This window comes from Oryx dammah, unplaced genomic scaffold, assembly GCF_014754425.2.
Source record: "Oryx dammah isolate SB20612 unplaced genomic scaffold, SCBI_Odam_1.1 HiC_scaffold_10, whole genome shotgun sequence".
NCBI lineage: Eukaryota > Metazoa > Chordata > Mammalia > Artiodactyla > Bovidae > Oryx > Oryx dammah.
The window spans coordinates 9,310,517-9,331,223 of NW_024070194.1; the positions used below are offsets into that span (position 1 = coordinate 9,310,517).

General features: G+C 43.0%; 1 protein-coding gene across 1 annotated transcript in view; it reads right to left on the reverse strand.

Moving 5' to 3' along the window:
- Positions 1–20,707, reverse strand: part of LOC120869430 (trophoblast Kunitz domain protein 1-like) — a 124,414-nt gene that overhangs the window by 28,206 nt on the left and 75,501 nt on the right. The window contains exon 9 of the mRNA XM_040248747.1: positions 15,308–15,503. Within this exon, the coding sequence (XP_040104681.1) occupies positions 15,308–15,503 (196 nt within the window). The remainder of the gene's footprint in view (positions 1–15,307; positions 15,504–20,707) is intronic.

Below are 20,707 nucleotides of genomic sequence, written 5' to 3' on the forward strand. Positions count from 1 at the left end.
GCATTGTCCTACCTTTTAGCCTGAGGATTTAAACCTCTCAGAACCCCATGTCTTCAGGAGTCACATGAGACACGTGCTATGTACCCATGTGGTTGCCATGGAAGCAATGGATGCAACAGGCATATGTTCCTCCTCCCTAGAAGGGAAATCCTTTCTAGTAGTAATAAAAACAGTAATGAGTAATTTCTCCAGGAAAAACTTCAATTCTTCATTGTAGCAGGCATTATCCTATGCACATGAAATATGTGATTAGTCTAATTCTAAAAAATCTTTAAAGAAAGGGGGAGAAACTGTTAACATATCCTCGTATTACTGAGGAGGGACCTGAGGTGAAAAGAAATAAGGTAATTAGCCTAGATCATAGCTTGTAGAGAGGATTTCGGCCCAGCGATCTGACTTAGAGTCTGTGCACATGCACTCTGCTGCACTGCAAGCTGTAAATTAGAGCACACACACGCCACACCCACCAGCCCTTCACTCACTCTTGTTTATTACCTGTAGTTACAAACATAGAGCACTGCTGAGAATGGCAGGAGCTCTCAGTACCAAGCTGGCTTAGTACACATGTGCAACAGCAGTGTGTTACTCACAAAACAAGCCACTGTGAGTCGAGGTTCTACTCCTTTCTGAGACATTTCACGTGCATGATTTCATTTAGCCTCATGTCAATCCTACAACATCTGGGATTCTCACCCTTTGTGTCAAGCAGAAAGCAGAGGCTCAGAGGTAAAGCCACTTGCTAAAGACATACAACCTGCTGATGGTAAAACAAGGATTTGTATTCAGGAGGTGCTCCAGCCCCGCCCCTCTTTCTAAGTCAATCTCTGCATCTGAGACCAGGGAGTAGCTGAGACTCTCCCCCAAAAGAAACTCCTCTTTCCTCTCTTCTCATCTCTCATCAGTCTGTCTTTCTCTCCCAGTACCCTCCTCTCCTGATCCCCCTCACTCTTGCCCTAATTAGAGGCCCCCCCAGTCCACAAGCCTTCTTAAGGGCCAGTTCTCACTCCAGCTCCCCTCTCCCTGTTCATGGATGTCTGGTCTCTAATTAGAAACCTCCCTGGCCCCTGCAGGCCTCTTTAGAGAAATTGAAGAACAGGAACAAACAGTCGCTGTGTACTGGATGAAGACAAGCAACCCCAGCCCTCTGGGACCCCAGGTCATACTCTGCTTCTGTTCCTCAGTATCTCCATCTGAATAATGAGAACCTTCGATTCCTTGGTATCAAAGGTCACATGTTCAAATGGATGGAATGCACCTGGGGCAGACAGAAGATGTTTAGATACTTGAGATGCTGTGCCGTCAGAGAGGTATGTTCATATCCGAGTAATTGCTGATTACTTTCTGCTACATGATAAACGAGCACCTGACTTTTTGAACCCTGCAGTATCTTTCTCCAGATTATTTTCAAAATTAAAAAGGAATGTAACCAGCGGATGCACATCTGGCTACAACATATGTATCGTTAACTACAGAGTTCATTTTACAATTTTAGGAATTTATAAGATTTCACAGTGGGGCATTTCATTTAAAAAATTTCTATCAATGTAAGACAAGTAAACAAACTGGCATCACAGTCCTGGTATTTAGCAAGGACCATGGGTCTCAAATGTGAGTGAGCATCAGAATTCCTTAATCATTTGGTCAAACACAGATTTGAGATCCTCATCCCCAGAATTTTGATTCAGTAGCACAGGTTGGGACCTGACTAGCTGCATCAACAAGGTTCCCAAGGTGCTGAGGGTGCTTCTCAATGGACCTCCTTTTGAAAACCATGAACTAAGCTAAAGAAGAGCAACCCTCTTCTTAAGAAGGGACCATTCTCTCCATTTTCCAGAAGTCCCATCATTCCTTATTGTCTGTTTGCCTTCACCCCAACTCCGAATACTTCCATTCCCATTACTTATCTGTCCAGGAGGGCATTTAAAATTGTGACCTGTGATGAAGGTCCACAGTAAGTGTTGATAAAAAGATACCTTGCTCTTCTTAAGGGCTTCCCTGGTGGTGCAGAGGTTAAAGCATCTGCCTGCAATGTGGGAGACCTGGGTTCGATCCCTGGGTCGGGAAGATACCCTGGAAAAGGAAATGGTAACCCACTCCAGTATTCTTGCCCAGAGAATCCCATGGACAGAGGAGCCTTGTGGGCTACAGTACATGGGGTCGCAAAGAGTCGGACACAACTGAGCAAATTCACTTCACTTCACTTCACTTCTCTTCACTCATTTCTATTTTATAGATGAAGATATTGAACTATAGCTATGAAAAGCAGACTTTCTGGAAGACAAACAGATGAAAATCAGGAGGAAGACACTTACCTGTTTTTCAAGTGTTCCCAGATTTTTCGATTTCACTAGTACACAAACAAGCACAACCCACGCAAAACTATTTGATATTAACACAGATGATGCATCAAAGATATTGGACATAACTTCATGAGTTCACATCATATTTACAAGAATAGGAGGTGGTGCCAGCCTCTCTAACAACATCCGGGCAGCCACATACCAAGCTTCTTCATGTGCTGGTGGGGTTGAGGATGAAGCTGAGGATGCAGTGAGGAAGACGATTACAGCAAGAATCATGAATTCACATCCCAGACTCTACTTTCACTGCAGTCATGAGGAGCTTTTCTCCTGCATAGTTGCCATCCTTACTTAAATATTTATAGACTATCCTCTGTGCCTGTAGCTGTGCAAAGTTCTAGGGATAAAGGGAAGTCCTGCTTTCACGGTGCTTAGAGCCAACTGGATGAGGCAAGAGTAAAGCAAGCAGTCATATGGGAGAGAGGAAAGAAGCAGATTCCTGCTAAGGAAGGTGGGGTTTAGAAGCAAAATGGAAAGGCTGAATATTATCACAAGCAACCAGAGCTCAACCCTGACTGGGTCCTCCTTGGACCTCAACATCTCAGGAGAGCCCAATTCCCATGGCCTCTGAAAAAGGAGAGGAACTTGCTAACTGAAACTCTGAAGCCATGACCCAGACACTGAGTACCTGGGTGGGATCTAAACCATCCTAGAAATGAGCAACCACAGTGCTTTCAATATCAGAATGGCCAATAAAAAGAAAGTGAATTTTTGAGCTGAGGTGGCTCAGTAGACCTACTGACCTGCTCTGTGGCATGGCTGACTTTCTCTTCCCATGTAACCAAGGGCAGCATGAGAGTAAGCTCGGATTATCAGGATGGTGCTTCTACGGCTGACCATTTGCCAAGTTGACACCTGGAGGACAATGCTCAGCCCATGATTTCTAAGGGCACTGCAGCCACTTCTCCAAGGAGGCAGCAAGGAAAATAATCACTATGGGTGGTTTAGAGGAATGTGTACATTCCTGAGGTCCAGCTCTTTTCCCAGGCCTTCCCCTCTGCCTATACTGTGCCTGCTGTCTTTCCCAGGATAGGATAGCACCTGCAGGGGCTTTAACACAGCCTGGCCCCCATTGTAGTCTTTGTTCTTAACATTTTAGCTACCATACACAAAAATCTCGCAGAACCTGGACTGGTGTTGTAGCTGTGTCTGCTTAGTTTGGCCTTGCAGGGACCCATGAATGGATGCTCCAGCCATAGGTCAGGCCATAGGGCAGTAGGGATGGGAGCATCTTGGTGAAATAGGAGGATAGTCATCACAGCTCAGTCTAAAAGGTAAATACAGATAATACCAGTTTGTTTGCAATATAAACTGGTAGGGGTGCATGTGAAAAGGCCCTTTCATATCCTGTATTTAGGACATTATTATTCATATTGTTAGGCTTCAGATCGACAGGATGATATTGTAAATAATTGCATATCCTTACTGATATTTATACATGAGTTGGCATGTTGCCACTAATTAGCTTCAAGTAGAACAAGAATAAAAGATACATATTAAGAACATTCTCCTCACGTTGATTATGACTGGTACAGGACAATGGTCCATGAGTTTATAATACTAATATCTGTACATGTATATAGCTGAAAGCTTCCAGTAAAAAGAAGAAAGTGTGAAGCCATCATGATTTAATGGAGGAAGGCTTGGAAGCAAATCTCCCACTGTGTTCACTTTGTTTACTTCATGGGCACTCGAATCATGGAATATTGAGGAAGGACTGATATTTTGAAATAAGAAAATATAAATAAATATATATAATATATATAATTTATAAGATATATATATAATTTATAATATATATAAATTATAAGAAATATAACTGGTCTTTTACCATTCCTGAAACCAAGCTCCTAAAATAATTGGAATTCCTAGGAGAGAACAGCACCCAGAGAGTCTCTCATGAAGTAAGAGAGTGACTAGCAAAGCCTCAATCTAACCTTAGACTGGGGATTTGTTGCCTGGATAACCAACTCATGATTTGGTGGTTGAATTCTTTCTTTTTTTTTTTCCTGAATTTATAAATACTTTTTTTGTAGGATAATTGCTTTACAGATTTTATTGTTTATTGTCAAATATCAACATGAGTCAGTGATAGGTATAGGTTTTAATTCCCACCTTCTGCTTTTCCCTGACCCCAAACCTCACAGAGAGTTGAGGGTTTCAAGGCTGAATACATCACAAATGGCTAAAGAGTTGATGAATCCTGATTTGTGATGATTCCTCCACAGAAGTCTCAATACAGCAAGTTATTCATGTTATTCTAATGAACTGAGATCAATCCAGGCAATAATATGGATATACACTTCATCATGGCTCACCTGAAAAGTTCAGCAGCCTGCCCAGAGGCCTTTGTCTCTGCCCTTCACCCACTAGAGGCCACTCTCCACACTACAGCCACAATGGTCCTGTTTCAAAGCAAATCATATCCCATGGTTCCCATGACCAGTCCCTCAGTGACCCCCTAGCTTTCTGAGAGTCATATTCTGATTTTTAAAATTCTACAAGCCTCTTCATGACTTGTCCCCAGGCCCTCTCTGTCTCATCCCATCCACTCCCCTGCCCTTGAACCCTCTCAGCCTCAGCTACTTTGGTCCTGGTTGCTGCTCTAACACTCAGGCACTTTTTTGCATGGTTCTGCCCAAACTTCCTTATCACAGAGTATTTCCCTGACCCTTGCCACCCTCCTAATCCCCAACACTCCTTCTCAACACTCATCATATCTGGTATAGGATATTTCCCAGTCTTCATTGTGTGTGTCCCTCCTTAAATTGTATATTATTTTACTGTATTTTGTTTAGAGCTGTTTCCCTACTGAAACAGCTATGCTCTCAGAGTCAAAAAGATACATTTTGATAAATATTTCTCAAGTCAATGGCTCTTCTATTTCATACTCATGCCAAGTGCACCATCATTGTAGAGAGTGGATAAAGTAAGAATTCTATTAGTTTCTATGATGATGAGGCATATCTACATAATTATGAGTGAAAATGTCATCTATATCATTATAGGAAAACAAAATATAGTCTGTTAGGTGAGCATAGAGAAGGGCATTGAGTTTTTACTAAGATCATACCAGCCTGGGAAAAGCGGTCTTGGCCCCAAGAGCAAATTCATCAAAGGACTTCATTTCTTGCTCTGCCTGCAGTTGCCTCTGAAGAGAAGACCCTCAGCTGTCACTCAACTCTCTGATTAATTTCATCACAGAAAATGATCATTATTTGACACTTTTTTTTATGTCATGGAGAAATAAATGTAGGTAGGTCGACAAGTCTTTCAGATGAAAATGCCTTTGCAGAAAATGGAAACCACTGGCCACAAAGGTGTAAATTCTTTGTCCTCATGACTACTAATCCTTTGAAAAATCTCTAGAAACATGGTGACCCTGCTCTTATGAAAAAATTGTAGGTGGGAATATCCCCGGAGACACAGCATGTAGGTGGTAGGATGAGACAAGACACAGTCTGTCACAACCCATTTTATCAAGTCTCTGATTCTGGTAGGAATTCTGAAACTGCATAAAACTACTGAGGGGTTCTGAGTGCTCTGTTCAACATAATATAGTCCCCTGTCCCTGAGCCTCACCCCAGACACAAATGGAGGAAAATAGTAAGTCTGGATGTTGTCCCTGACACCAAATGTGTGGGTATCTGCCAATAGCAACTATTTTATCCACACCCACTGGGCATCCAGGAGTAAATTCACTTCTGACACTAAATCTGCAGAAGTGATCCAGACCCTATAGGGTAAGGTTTCCATACTTGAGTACAGCCCACCCTTCAAGTTTTGATCACAAGTCCTGGAATCACTTACACGTGTGACCAACTGGCTGTCAATTCAGAGATTCCTTGACCCAATTCCCATGGTGAACAAGTTAACAGAACCACTCACAGAAATGGGGACCCTTTACTTCAGGCCCCAGTTATTATAAACTATGAAATTCAGACAACAGAAGAGAGGAGAAGCATAAGACAAAGAGGTAGTAGGAATTGCTGAGCATCTACACCACCTCCAGACACTCCTCCCTTACAAACCCTTGATGTTATCAACCCTCTGAAGCTTTCTGAATCCAGGGTTCATGGGTTTTAATTGATGGTTTGATGTGTTCAGTTTGATTGACTCTTTGGCCATTGTTGATGTAACTCAGAATCTGTTCTATTCTCCCTACGGGGACTGAAAATTTTAACCCCCTAATCATCTGACGATATTTCTGGAGTCTAGCTAAACACAGATACTATCTAAGTTCTGATACTTCAGAGATTGCAGTGTTTAAAGTAAGACAATAAATTCCAAGAGTTTCTGGAATCCTAGGGCATGAACCAGGTCAAGGATCAAATATGGATCTTTTTACTGTTCTATAGTTCTATAGTTTAGGGACAAGGACAATACCAGGAATAGACAGTCTCAGAGATGAAGTTCATGATTTTTTAAAATGAGGTGGGACACTTTTATTAAAAGCAGAACACATAACGATACTTTTGGAGAGTCAAGAAATGTCCCTTGAGATGAGCTGCTCACTTCCCAGAAGAAATCTAAAGAGGGCTGGCAGCATCCTCCACACCCCTCTTCCTGCCCTTTCCATGGACTCCCCTTCTTTCCCTCCAGTCTGTAGAGAAAAGGTGAGCTAGGACTTACTCTTGGAGAAGGAAATGGCAACCCACTCCAGTGTTCTTGCCTGGAGAATCCCAAGGACGGGGGAGCCTGGTGGGCTACCGTCTATGGGGTCGCACAGAGTCGGACACGACTGAAGCGACTTAGCAGCAGCAGCAGCAACTTACTCTGGACCCGTGTTGGCTTCATCCCCCAGAATGCCGGCCAGAAAGCTGCCCAGGAGGATGAGCAGGGCTGCAGAAAGTCAGAGTGTGCTCATGTTTCTGGCCTTGAAGAAAGGTATATCTATGGAAAGAAGGATGCCTACAAATCTGTTTATGCCAAGCCAATGTGTAAGAACAAACAAGAAGAAGTGAGTGTGGAAATGAGGATTTGGGGTCAGCCATGCACAATGTGTAATCTCATCACCTTCCATTGTCCTGCCTGTACGTGTGTGTCTGCTCAGTCACTCGGTTTTATCTGACTCTTTGAGACCCCATGGACTGTAGACCACCAGGCTCCTCTGTCCTGCTTCTGTCTGCTTTGGCGAGGATGCCCAGGAAATACGATTCTCAAACTTGACTCTGTCTGTGGTCTCGTGAGAAAATGACTGTGATTCTATGTGTAGAATTTTGTCCAGTATGGTCACTCAAGGGGCATTTCAGCACCTAGAGCACTGCATGGCACATGATGGATGGTCCATGAGTGGATGAGACCTGATCAAAGGACTGCTAGGTGACCAGCAGTGTATTAGTCCAGGTCCTCCTTTTCATCCTCATGAGGAGACTTCATATCTACCTGTCAATGCTCCCCTTTTCACATTAGCTCCACCTACTTCAGAAGACAGGTGTGACACAGGTAAGCTTCCTGCAGCCCTTGTGGCAGCATCTCAACTGAAACACCAAGCTCTGACCTGGCAGTGTTCCAAAGAGATGTTGAGCCAGGAAAGAGCATCTCCATCTGGGGCACAAATCCTGATATTCTGGGTAGAAATAAAGAGTGGGCAGAAGGAAGTAGAGACATAAACACATCTCCGGAGCATGACCACCCACTGCCCCTCACCTGGTTTCACCAACAAGACAGATACCTGCTGGATTGGACCTCAGGGGCTAGAGTGGATCTCAGGGACTTTGCAAGATTACATACCTGTCATATACCCCCACCACAGCTCTGAACTCTCCACTACTGGTTTTTGGAACAGAGGAGCTCAGTTTGAGTCTCAGTTCTGCCATTACCTAACTATGTGACCTGGGGTGGGAAATTACCCTCTTCTTCACTTGTAACATGATACGGTGTTGCTCATTTCCTGAGAGTGCACTGAATCATTTCAGCTGATAAGACATATATTCTTATCTCTGCAAACTCAAAGTCCTTTGAAATAATAATAACCAATAATTAGGACAACTAACACTTAACTAAGCTTTGGTGTCATGGTGGTCATAGCAGACACCCTCTTCCAACAACACAAGAGAAGACTCTACACATGGACATCACTATATAGTATATACTGAAATCAGATTGATTATATTATTTGCATCCAAATTTGGAGAAACTATACAGTCAGCAAAAGCAAGACTGGGACGGTGGCTCAGATCATGAACTCCTTATGGCCAAATTCAGACTTAAATTGAAGAAAGAAAGGAAAACCGCTAGACCCTTCAGGTATGATCTAAATCAAGCTTTAATGATTATACAGTGGAAGTGACAAATTACTCAAGGATTAGATCTGATAGACAGAGAGCCTGAAAAACTATTGTTCAGGATGCAGTGATCAAGATCATCCCCAAGAAAAAATAATTGAAAAAGCAAAATGGTTGTCTGAGGAGGCCTTACAAATAGCTGAGAAAAGAAGAGAAGGGAAAGGCAAAGGAGAAAATGAAGGATATACTCATTTGAATGCAGAGTTCCAAAGAATATCAAGGAGAGATAAGAAAGCATTGCTCAGTGATAAATGCAAAGAAATAGAGGAAACCATAGAATGGAAAAGACTAAGGATCTCTTTAAGAAAATTAAAGATACCAACGGACCATTTCAAGCAAATATGGGCAGAATAAAGAACAGAAATGATATGGACCTAAAATCACAGGAGATATTTTAGAGGAGGTGGCAACAATACACAGAAGAACAGTACAAAAAAGATCTTCATGACCCAGATAACCACAATGGTGTGATCACTCACCTAGAGCAGACATCCTGGAATGTGAAGTCAAATGGGCCTTAGGAAGCATCACTATGAACAAAGCTGGTGGAGGCTATGGAATTCCAGTTGGGCTATTTCAAATCCCAACACATGATGCTGTGAAAGTGCTGCACTCTATATGCCAGCAAATTTGGAAAACTCAGGAGAGGCTACAGGACTGGAAAAGGTCAGTTTTCATTCCAATCCCAACAAAAGGAAATGCCAAAGAATGTTAACTAACACACAATTGCACTCATCTCACAGGTTAGCAAGGTAATGCTCAAAATTCTCCAAGCCAGGCTTCAACAGTATGTGAACTGTAAGCTTCCAGATGTTCAAGCTGGACTTAGAAAAGGCAAAAGAATCAGAGATAGAACTGTCAACATCCACTGGGTCATCAGAAAAGCAAGAGATTCCAGAAAAATATCTACTTGTTCTTCACTGACTATGCCAAAGCCTTTGACTGTGTGGATCACAACAAACTGTGGAAAATTCTTCAAGAGATGGGAATTGCAGACCACCTTACCTGCCTCCTGAAAATCTGTATGCAGGTCAAAAAGCAACAGTTAGAACTGAACATGGAACAACAGACTGGTTCTAAATCAGGAAAGGAATATGTCAAGGCTGTATATTGTCACCCTGCTTATTTAACTCATATGTAAAATACATCATGCAAAATGCCAGGCTCTATGAAACACAAGCTGGAATCAAGATTGTAGGGAGAAATATGAATAACCTCACATATGCAGATGATACCACCCTCATGGCAGAAACCAAAGAAGAACTAAAGAGCCTCTTGATGAAAGTGAAAGAGGAGAGTGAAAAGGTTGGCTTAAAACTCAACATTCAGTAAACTAAGATCATGACATCTGGTCCCATCCCTTCATGGCAGATAGATAGGGAAACAATGAAAACAGTGAGGGAATTTATTTGGGGGGGGCTTAAAAATCATTGCAGGTGGTGACTTCAGTCATGAAATTAAAAGATGCTTGCTCCTTGGAAGAAAAGCTAGAACCAATCCAGACGGCATATTAAAAGGTAGAGACATACTTTGCCAGTAAAGTTCCGTCTAGTGAAAGCTATGGTTTTTCCAGTCATCATTTATGGATGTGAGAGTTGGTCTATAAAGAAGCACAGGGGGAAGAATTGATGCTTTTGAACTGTGGTGTTGGAGAAGACTCCTGAGAGTCCCTTGGACTGCAAGGAGATTCAACCAGTCCATCCTAATGGAGAGCAGTCCTGGATATTCATTGGAAGAACTGATGCTGAAGCTGAAACTCCAATACTTTGGACACCTGATGCAAAGACGTGATTCCTTGGATTAGACCCTGATTCTAGAAAAGATTGAAGGCGGGAGGAGAAGGGGATGACAGAGGATGAGATGGTTGGATGGTATCACTGACTCGATGGACATCAGTTTGAATAAGCTCCGAGAGTTGGTGATGGACAGGGAGGCCTGGCATGCTGCAGTCCATGGTTTGCAAAGAGTCAGACACGACTGAGCAACTGAACTGAACTGAACTGAACACTTAACTACATTATCCAGAGAGTCAAATAAAGACAAGGAGGACTGGGGAAAGGGCTGGACCTGGGTGGGATCAGTCACTGAAACAAGAGGGCTTTCAGTTTCCCCTAAGAAAGAAGGACACCTAATTGAAATTGGGATGGTGACTCCACTCTGCCCTGAGGGAGACTCCTGAGGGTGGAATTCTAGAAGATGATGCTGATACAGTTAATACTATTTCTTCCTTTCTTACTCCAGTCAACAGCACATTTAAGGGCAGTCAGGAACAGAGAAAAATAAAATTCTGATTTTATCTAGATGATTTGCTTTAGTCTGTCGTGTTCAAAGCACTTTAGCACTGAAATCACCCTGGTTCTCAATGTTCCCAAATCTGGGCATATCTTAATGCATATATCACCTTCCTCTTTATATGAAAAAAGAATCTGTGTCTCAGGACTTGCAGAAGACCACAAAACGCAGTGAGGTACAGAAGCCAAATTCTTTTCATTAATATCAATCATTTCATTTCATTACACTGTTATAAACTAAGAAGAATTTAAAATTAAATAACATATATTTATAGTATGACTCCTCTTCATAGATCATTGCCTTGCTGTGGCAAAAGGACTTGTGTAACTCAATGAATCTATGAGACCTGCCATTTAGGGACACCCAATAAGGGTGGGTCATAGTGAAGAGTTCTGACAAAATGTGATCCACTGGAGCAAGAAATGGCATACCACCCCAGTATACTTGCCATGAGAACCTCATGAACTGTATTAACGGACAAAAGATATGACCCTGAAAATGAGTCCCCCAGGTCAGAAGCTGAACAATATGCTACTGAGGAAGAGCAGAGAACTACTAATAGCCTTAGAAGAATGAACTGGCTGGACCTAATCTCAAATGATGCTCAGTTCTGGATGTGTTGGTTGATGAAAGTAAAATCTGATGCTGCAAAGAACAGTACTGCATTGGAACCTGGAATGTTACATTGGTGAATGAAGGTAAATTGGATGTGGTCAAGCAGGATTGGAAAAAATAAACATGAACATCTTAGGAATTGGTGAACCTAAATGGGAGGCAATGGGTGAATTATTTCAGATGACCATTTTATCTACTACTGCGGGAAGAATCCCACTGAAGAAATTGAGTAACCCTCAAAATCAACATAACAGTCTGAAATGCAGTACTTAGTTACAGCCTCAAAAATGACAGCATGTTCTTGCTTTGTTCCAAAGCAAGCCATTCAACATCACAGTAATTCAAGTCTATCCCCCTCCTACTGATCCTGAAGAAGCTGATGTTGATCATTTCCGTGAAGACCTAGAAGACCTCCTAGAACTAATACCAAAAAAACATGTGCTACTCATGACTGAGGATTGGGATACAAAAGTAGGAAGTCAAGAGATACCTGGAGTAACAGGCAAGTTTGGCCTAACAGAACAAATCAAAGCAAGGCAAAGTCACACTGAATTCTGCCAAGAATGCACTGATCAAAATGAATGCAAAATACCCTTTATCAAGAACACAGAGGACGACATACACATGAACCTCACCAAATGGTCATTCTTTGTAGCAGAGATGGAAAAGCTGTGTAGGGTCAGCAAAAACAAGACCAGGAGCAGCCTGTGGCTCAGATCATCAGGTTCTCATAGCAAAATTCAGGACTGAACTAAAGAAAGGTGGAAACTGCTAGGCCAACCAGCTACAACTTAAATCTCATGCACTGTGAATATGTAGCAGAGGAAACAAATAGATTCAAAGGATTAGAACTTGTAAACAGTGTGCCTGAAGACCTTTGCATGGAGGTCTGTAATATTGTACAGAAGGCAGCAAACAAAACTATTTCAAAGAAAAAGGAAAGCAAGGAGGTAAAGTGGAGGATTTTAGTGGTTTCTGTCTGGAAATAGGAACAAGTACAAGCATTATCTTTATTTTATACTAACGAAATAAAAATCTCAGACATGTTGAGAATTTTCCCAAGACTGGAAAGATATGAAACAGAGCACCAACACCCTGTGTGTTCTCATTTAATCAAATACTAATACTTTTGTGGACTCCATGCCAAGATCATGGCATCTGGTCCCATCACTTCATGGCAAATAGATGGGGAAACAGTGGAAAGGGTGGCTGACTTCATTTTGGGGCTCCAAAATCACTGCAGATGGTGAATGCAGCTATGAAATTAAAAGACACTTACTCTTTGGAAGAAAGTTATAACCAACCTAGACAGCATATTAAAAAGCAGAGACATTACTTTGTCAACAAAGGTCTGTCTAGTCCAGGCTAAGGTTTTTCCAGTGGTCATGTATGGATGTGAGAGTCGGATTATAAAGAAAGGTGAGCACAGAAGAATTGATTCTTCTGAACTGTGGTGTTGAAAAAGACTCTTGAGAGTTCCTTGGACTGCAAGGGCATCCAACCAGTCCATCCTAAAGGTGATCAATCCTGGTTATTCATTGGAAGGTCTGATGTTGAAGCTAAAACTCCAATACTTTGGCCACCTGATGTGAAGAGCTGACTCATTTGAAAAGACGCTGTTATTGGGAAAGATTGAGGACCCGAGGAGAAGGGGATGACAGAGGATGAGATGGTTGGATGGCATCACCAACTCAATGGACATGGGTTTGGGTGAACTGTGGGAGTCGGTGATGGACAGGGAGGCCTGGCGTGCTGTGGTTCATGGTGGCGCAAAGAGGCAGACACGTTTGAGCGACTGAACTAAACTGATATCAAACTTTACTGTTCTGTGGTGAACATACACTGTTCGTTTCCAAAGTTGTTTCCCTTGTAAATCTTCCCCGAAGCAGAGCAGGAAAGCTTCATCAAAGTCCCTCTGCTTGGGAGAGCAAGGACCTGCCATTTTAGGCAATGAATAAAGCAGCTAAGTGCTATTTCTACGCTTCCATTTCCTCCCCTGAAAGATTCATAGCATGATTAATCCAAAAATGTAGGCAAAATGCTAACAAAGAGCCAGGGATACTAAATGGTAGCTGTACTTTTTTAACTGAAGTAAGAAGCCCCCTCCCCACCTGTGACTTCAGGGAATCGGATTTGTTAGAGGACTGGACAACTCAGGCTCCAACCCCTTCTTCTTGGGAGAGTCAGGAGGATGACCTGCCCCCGTGTTTGCCTGAACTTAGAAGTAAGGAAGAAAAGCTGTCATGTTGACGTGTGTAAATCCCAGGTTTCTGTGTAACTTGTGTTGCTATTAAGGAGTCCATGATGATATAATGGGTTTGCTTCCTACACCCAGTAGGGTACAGTCTCTGGAAAGGGAAAGGGGAGGGACCCACTATCTGCAGAACAATGAGAAGGGCCACCATTTCCATCATTCCTGTTGGTTAAGGTTTGTAATTACAAACAACAGACTCCACTCCAGTCAGTTTAAATTTGAATATACATTTATTGAAATATAAACCATAGTCCAGTACTTTGGCCACCTCATGAGAAGAGTTGTCTCATTGAAAAAGACTCTGATGCTGGGAGGGATTGGGGGCAGGAGGATAAGGGGATGACAGAGGATGAGATGGCTGGATGGAATCACCAACTCAATGGACGTGAGTTTGAGTGAACTCCGGGAGTTGCTGATGGACAGGGAGGCCTGGTGTGCTGCAATTCATGGGGTCACAAAGAGTCAGACAAGACTGAGCAAGTGAACTGAACTGAACTGAAACCATAGTCTTAGAAGCTACAGAAATGAAAATTGCAACATCATGGTGCAGTTAAGGAGCTTTTGTAAAAGAAACTCTTCTCTCATGACTGATGCTGAGAACTGGATACTGGAAATTCCACCTTGGACACCCACAAGGAGAGTAGAAGTGTTTGGAAGGGTGATAAAGGTGAGGATGCCATGACGATGGGAGTTAAAACAAAAACCCTGTGTTACACCGCAGCCTTGTAGTTAATCTGGTCATGAGGAATGTGCTCCTACATTCCTTCCTCCCTTCCTCAAGTAATTATAAGCTATCTCACGCATCTAGAAGCTGTGTGAAGTGCTAGGGGTAAAGGGAAGACATGCTATCATGGTGCTGACAGCCAGCTGGATGAGACAGAATTAAACATGGTGGCCAGTAGAGGAAAGGAAACAGGCAGGCTCTGCTGAGGAGGGTAGAGGAGAGAAGGACTGTGAGGAGACTGAAGAGGTCTAGATGCAGCCAGAGCCCAGCCCTGCAGGGGTCCTCCTCGGATTTCAGAGTTTCCGGGAACCACTCTCTGAATGTCTTCTGCAAAAAGAAAGGAACTTGTTGAGCGCCATCCTTGTAGCCCCAGACCTGGACACCCGTCATCTTCCCAGACCCCGTGTTTTCAAAAACTATGGAACTGTAGTCCCCCTGACTCAAATGGCCCACAAGAAAGAAGTGAATTTTCCAAGCCTAGGTGTGGTGCCCAGGAGCATGCAGACCTGCCCTGTAGCATGGCTGAATCAGTGTTCCATTTGAGAAACAGGAGCATGTGATCAAGCTCAGATGATCACAAAGAGGCATCTGGAGTTGTCCTTCTGCCATTCTCTCCCTGGCGAATTCATGCAGTATGTGGTTTCACAGGGCACTGCAGCCTCTTCTGGCAGCAGCAAGGAGGAAGACAGTGTGCAGGGTGAATGGTGTGTGGTCCCCTGAGCTCCAGCTCTTTCCCCAGCCCTTCCCCTCCTCTTGTGCCCTGCCCCTGTCTTACCACAGGGAACCAGTCCCTTGAGAGCAGGTCTTTATGCAATCCTCTAACTTTTCAAAATTATTTTCATTTCCTTCACAGCCATCATACACTAACTGCTTGCAGAATCTGGTCTGGGTATTGTAGAAGCACCTGGTCATCAGGGCATTGCAGCCACTTGTTACTTTAGGCTCCAAATAGAAGACAAGCTTAGAAGCTGCTGGAATGAGAGGGGCAATGGCTCAGTTATGAGGATGGTCATCACACCTCTGTAGAAGGACAATGAGAACAGCCAATTTGCTTGCAATAGTGAATGTTAGCATTGTGGAGAATGGTAAATTGAAAAAACCATTTGAAAACCTCCTTTCTGGGACAGAATTATGAATGTTGCTAGAGGTGACATGATATAATAATAATGTACAAATGTATATCTTCTCATGAAGTCTTTTAAGAAAGGTTGGTATAATGCCATAGCTAAGCCTTAAAATGCCTGTAAGATCGAGGACGCCCAGTGGTTAAGAACCACCTTCCAATAAAGGAGTCATAGGTTCAATACCTTGTCAGGGAGATGAACTCCCAAATGCTGTAGACACTATGGTGGCAGGGCATAAATTCTTTATATTCTTGACTGGTACTCTGTTCAAAGAATGCATGGAACATTTTTTTCCCTCTTCAGATGAGGAAACTGCAGATATCTTTTCCCAGGAAACAGAGCACGTGTGTGGTAGAGTCAGGACAGGTTCCTATGATGTCAAAACACATCTGATGTAATTTCTGATTCTACCAGGAATTTGGAAAATACAATTTATTTGCAAGTGTTTCTGGAGCCAGTGTCCTACTTTCAACACTACCTGTATCCAAGGTAACCTAAGCCCCCAATTCACAGGGCAGCGTGAGCTTGGGTTTATCTTAACACAAATATATGGTGTCTCTACCAACATCAAACAATTCTCCAGACACCCACTGTGCGCCCCCCAGTCAATTGATGACTGATAGGGAATCTATGCAGTTAGTGCAGATCCCACAGGTTGAGCACTCAAGACTGTCCTCAATTTATGCCAGCCATGTGGTCCCCACTTACTTTTACTTGTGACCAAATGGACAAAATGGGGATGAAGATGACCCTACCTCCATGTTCAATAACTGAGTGTTACTGAACAGGAAAACACTTCCTTACTGTTTTCAGTGAGGCAAATCTATTAATACAGAAGAAGCATCGAAGATTTTGGATATGACATTATGAGTGTCACATCATATTCGCAAGAATAGGAGGGGATCCCAGCATCTCTGGCAGCATCCAGGAGGCCAAATTCCAAAGGCTCTCAAAATGCTGATGGGGTGGAGGATGAAGGTTGTGATGCAGAGACAAAGAAGATGGCAGCAAGAATCATGAATTCACATCCCAACCTCTTCTGGAGGAGCTTTTCTCCTGCACTGTTTCCATCCTTACTTCTATATTTATGGACTGTATCTTTTGTGCCTGGAACTGTGCATAGTTCTAGGGATAAAGGGAAGTCTTACTCTCATGGTGCTTAGAGCCAACTGGATGAGACAGGAGTAAAGCACGTACTCTTATGGGAGAGAGAAAAGAGGCAGATTTCTGCTGAGGGAGGTAGGGATGAGAAGCAAAAGGGAAAAGCTGAATATTATCACAAGCAGCCAGAGCTCAGCCCTGACTGGGTGCTCCTTGGACTTCAACCTCTCAGGGGAACCCAGTTCCCATGGCCTCTGCAAAAGGAGAGGAACTTGCTGATTGAATCTCTGAAGCCCCAGACCTGTACACTGGGTACCTGGATAGGACCTAGACCTTCCTAGAAATGAGCAACCACAGTGTTCTCAGGATCATAATGGCCACCAAGAAGGAAGTGAATTTTTGAAGTCAAGGTGGGGGACTCAGTAGCACTACCAACTTGCTCTGTGGGGTGCTGACTTACTCTTACCATCTAAGAAAGGGGAGCATTAAAGTTAGCTCAGATTATCCAGATGGTGCTTCTAGGGCTGACCTCTCTTCAAGCTGGCTCCTGGAAGACATGCTTAACATGATTTCCAAGGACATTGCAGCCATTTCCCCTGGGAGGCAGTGGGGAAAACAGTCACTTTGGGTAGTTTTGAGAAGTGTGTATCCTCCCAACCCTTCCCCCATCCCCGTACCCTGCCTGCTGCTGTTGACTATAAAGGATGTACAATTGAGAGTTGTGAGTTATGTTTTATTTGGGGCAAAATGAAGACTGCAGCCTGGGAGGCAGCATCTCAAATAGTTCTGAGAGACTGCTCCAAAGCAACAGTGGGGGAAGGTCAATATATGAGGTTTTAGTGAACGAAGAGTTCAATACAATGAAGCACTCATTTTACAAAAGGTTTTTTTCTTAGTCATGAGGATCTGATGAAGGGCTTTAGTGCTCTAGATATGAGGAGATGCAAGTATTGACATCATGCGATCTATTCCTAAAAACTTCCAACTATCTAAAGACCTGTCCACCAGATTCCCTGGAGCAGACAGTGACTCAGTTCAGTTCAACTCTTTACAACCCCATGGACTGCAGAACGCCAGGCCTCCCTGTCCATCACCAAATCCCAGAGCTTGCTCAAACTCATCTCCATCGAGTCGGTGATGCCATCCAACCACCTCATATCTGGAGTCCCCGTGTCCTCCCACCTTCAATCTTCCCCAGCATCAGGGTCTTTCCAAGGAGCCAGTTCTTCACATCAGGTGGCCAAAGTATTGGAGTTTCAACTTCAATCAGACCTTCCAATGAATATTCAGGACTGATTTCCTTAGGGATTGACTGGTTGGACCTCCTTGCAGTCCAAAGGACTTTCAAGAGACTTCTCCAACACCACAGTTCAAAAGCATCAATTCTTCTGCACTCAGGTTTCCTTATGGTCCAACTCTCACATCCATACATGACTACTGGAAAAACCATAGCTTTGACTAGATGGGTCTTTGTCAGCAAAGTAATGTCTCTGCATTTTTAAAAATATGAATTCATTTATTTTAATTGGAGGCTAATTACTTTACAATATTGTATTGGTTTTGCCATACATTGACATGAATCAGCCATGGGTGTACATGTGTTCCCCATCCTGAACCCCCCTCCCTCCTCCCTCCCCATCCCATCCCTCTGGGTCATCCCAGTGCACCAGCCCTGAGCACCCTGTCTCATGCATCAAACCTGGACTGGGAATTCATTTCACATATGATAATATACATGTTTCAATGCCATTCTCCCAAATCATCCCACCCTCTCCCTCTCCCACAGAGTCTAAAAGACTGTTCTATACATCTGTGTCTCTTTTGCTGTCTTGCATATAGGGTTATCACTACCATCTTTCTAAATTCCATATTTATGTGTTAGTAGACTGTATTGGTGTTTTTCTTTCTGGCTTACTTCACTCTGTATAATCGGCTCCAGTTTCATACACCTCATTAGAACTGATTCAAATGTATTCTTTTAAATGGCTGAGTAATACTCCATTGTGTATATGTACCACAGCTTTCTTATCCATTCGTCTGCTGATGTACATCTAGGTTGCTTCCATGTCCTGGCTATTATAAAAAGTGCTGCGATGAACATTGGGATACATGTGCCTCTTTCATTCTGTTTTCCTCAGTGTGTATTCCCAGTAGTGGGATTTCTGGGTCATATGGCAGTTCTATTTCCAGTTTTTTAAGGAATCTCCACACTGTTCTCCATAGTGGCTGTACTAGTTTGCATTCCCACCAACAGTGTAAGAGGATTCCCTTTTCTCCACACCATCTATAGCATTTATTGCTTGTAGACTTTTGGATAGAAGCCATTCTGGTTGGCTTGAAATGGTATGTCATTGTGGTTTTGATTTGCATTTCTGTGATAATGAGTAATGTTTTCATCTTGAGCATCGTTTCATGAGTTTGTTAGCCATCCCTATGTCTTCTTTAGAGAACTCTCTGTTTGGTTCTTTGGGCTATTTTTTGATTGGCTCATTAATTTTTCTGGAATTGAGCTGCAGGAGTTTCTTGCATATTTTTTAGATTGTTTGTCAGTTGCTTCATTTGCAATTATTTTCTCCCATTCTGAAGGCTGTCTTTTCACCTTGCTTAGAGTTTCCTTTGTTGTGCAAAAGCTTTTAAGTTTAATTAGGTCCCATTTGCTTATTTTTGCTTTTATTTCCAATATTCTGGGAGATGGGTCATAGAGGATCCTGCTGTGATTTATGTGGGAGAATGTTGTGCCTATGTTCTCCTCTAGGAGTTTTATAGTCTCTGGTCTTAGGTTTAGATCTTTAATCCATTTTGAGTTTATTTTTGTCTATGGTGTTAGAAAGTGTTCTAGTTTCATTCTTTTACAAGTGGTTGACCAGTTTTCCCAGCACCACTTGTTAAAGAGATTGTCTTTTCTCCATTGTATATTCTTGCCTCCTTTGTCGAAGATAAGGTGTCCATCAGTTCAGTTCAGTTACTGAGTCGTGTCTGACTCTTTGCAACCCCATGAATCACAGCACGCCAGGCCTCCCTGTCCATCACCAACTCCCAGAGTTCACTCAGACTCACGTCCATCGAGTCAGTGATGCCATCCAGCCATCTCATCCTGGGTCGTCCCCTTCTCCTCCTGCCCCCAATCCCTCCCAGCATCAGAATCTTTTCCAATGAGTCAACTCTTCACATGAGGTGGCCAAAGTACTGGAGTTTCAGCTTTAGCATCATTCCTTCCAAAGAAATCCCAGGGCTGATCTCCTTCAGAATGGACTGGTTGGATCTCCTTGCAGTCCAAGGGACTCTCAAGAGTCTTCTCCAACACCACAGTTCAAAAGCATCAATTCTTCGGGGCTTAGCCTTCTTCACAGTCCAACTCGCACATCCACACATGACCACAGGAAAAAACAGAGATCAAATTGCCAACATCCGCTGGATCATGGAAAAAGCAGGAGAGTTCCAGAAAAACATCAATTTCTGCTTTATTGACTATGCCAAAGCCTTTGACTGTGTGGATCACAATAAACTGTGGAAAATTCTTCAAGAAATAGGAATACCAGACCACCTAACCTGCCTCTTGAGAAATCTGTATGCAGGTCAGGAAGCAACAGTTAGAACTGGACATTAAACAACAGACTGGTTCCAAATAGGAAAAGGAATACATCAAGGCTGTATATTGTCACCGTGTTTATTTAACTTCTATGCAGAGTACATCATGAGAAATGCTGGACTGGAAGAAACACAAGCTGGAATCAAGATTGCCAGGAGAAATATCAATAACCTCAGATATGCAGATGACACCACCCTTATGGCAGAAAGTGAAGAGGAACTAAAAAGCCTCTTGATGCAAGTGAAAGAAGAGAGTGAAAAGTTGGCTTAAAGCTCAACATTCAGAAAAAGAAGATCATGGCATCCGGTCCCATCACTTCATGGAAAATAGATGGGGAAACAGTGGAAACAGTGGCAGGCTT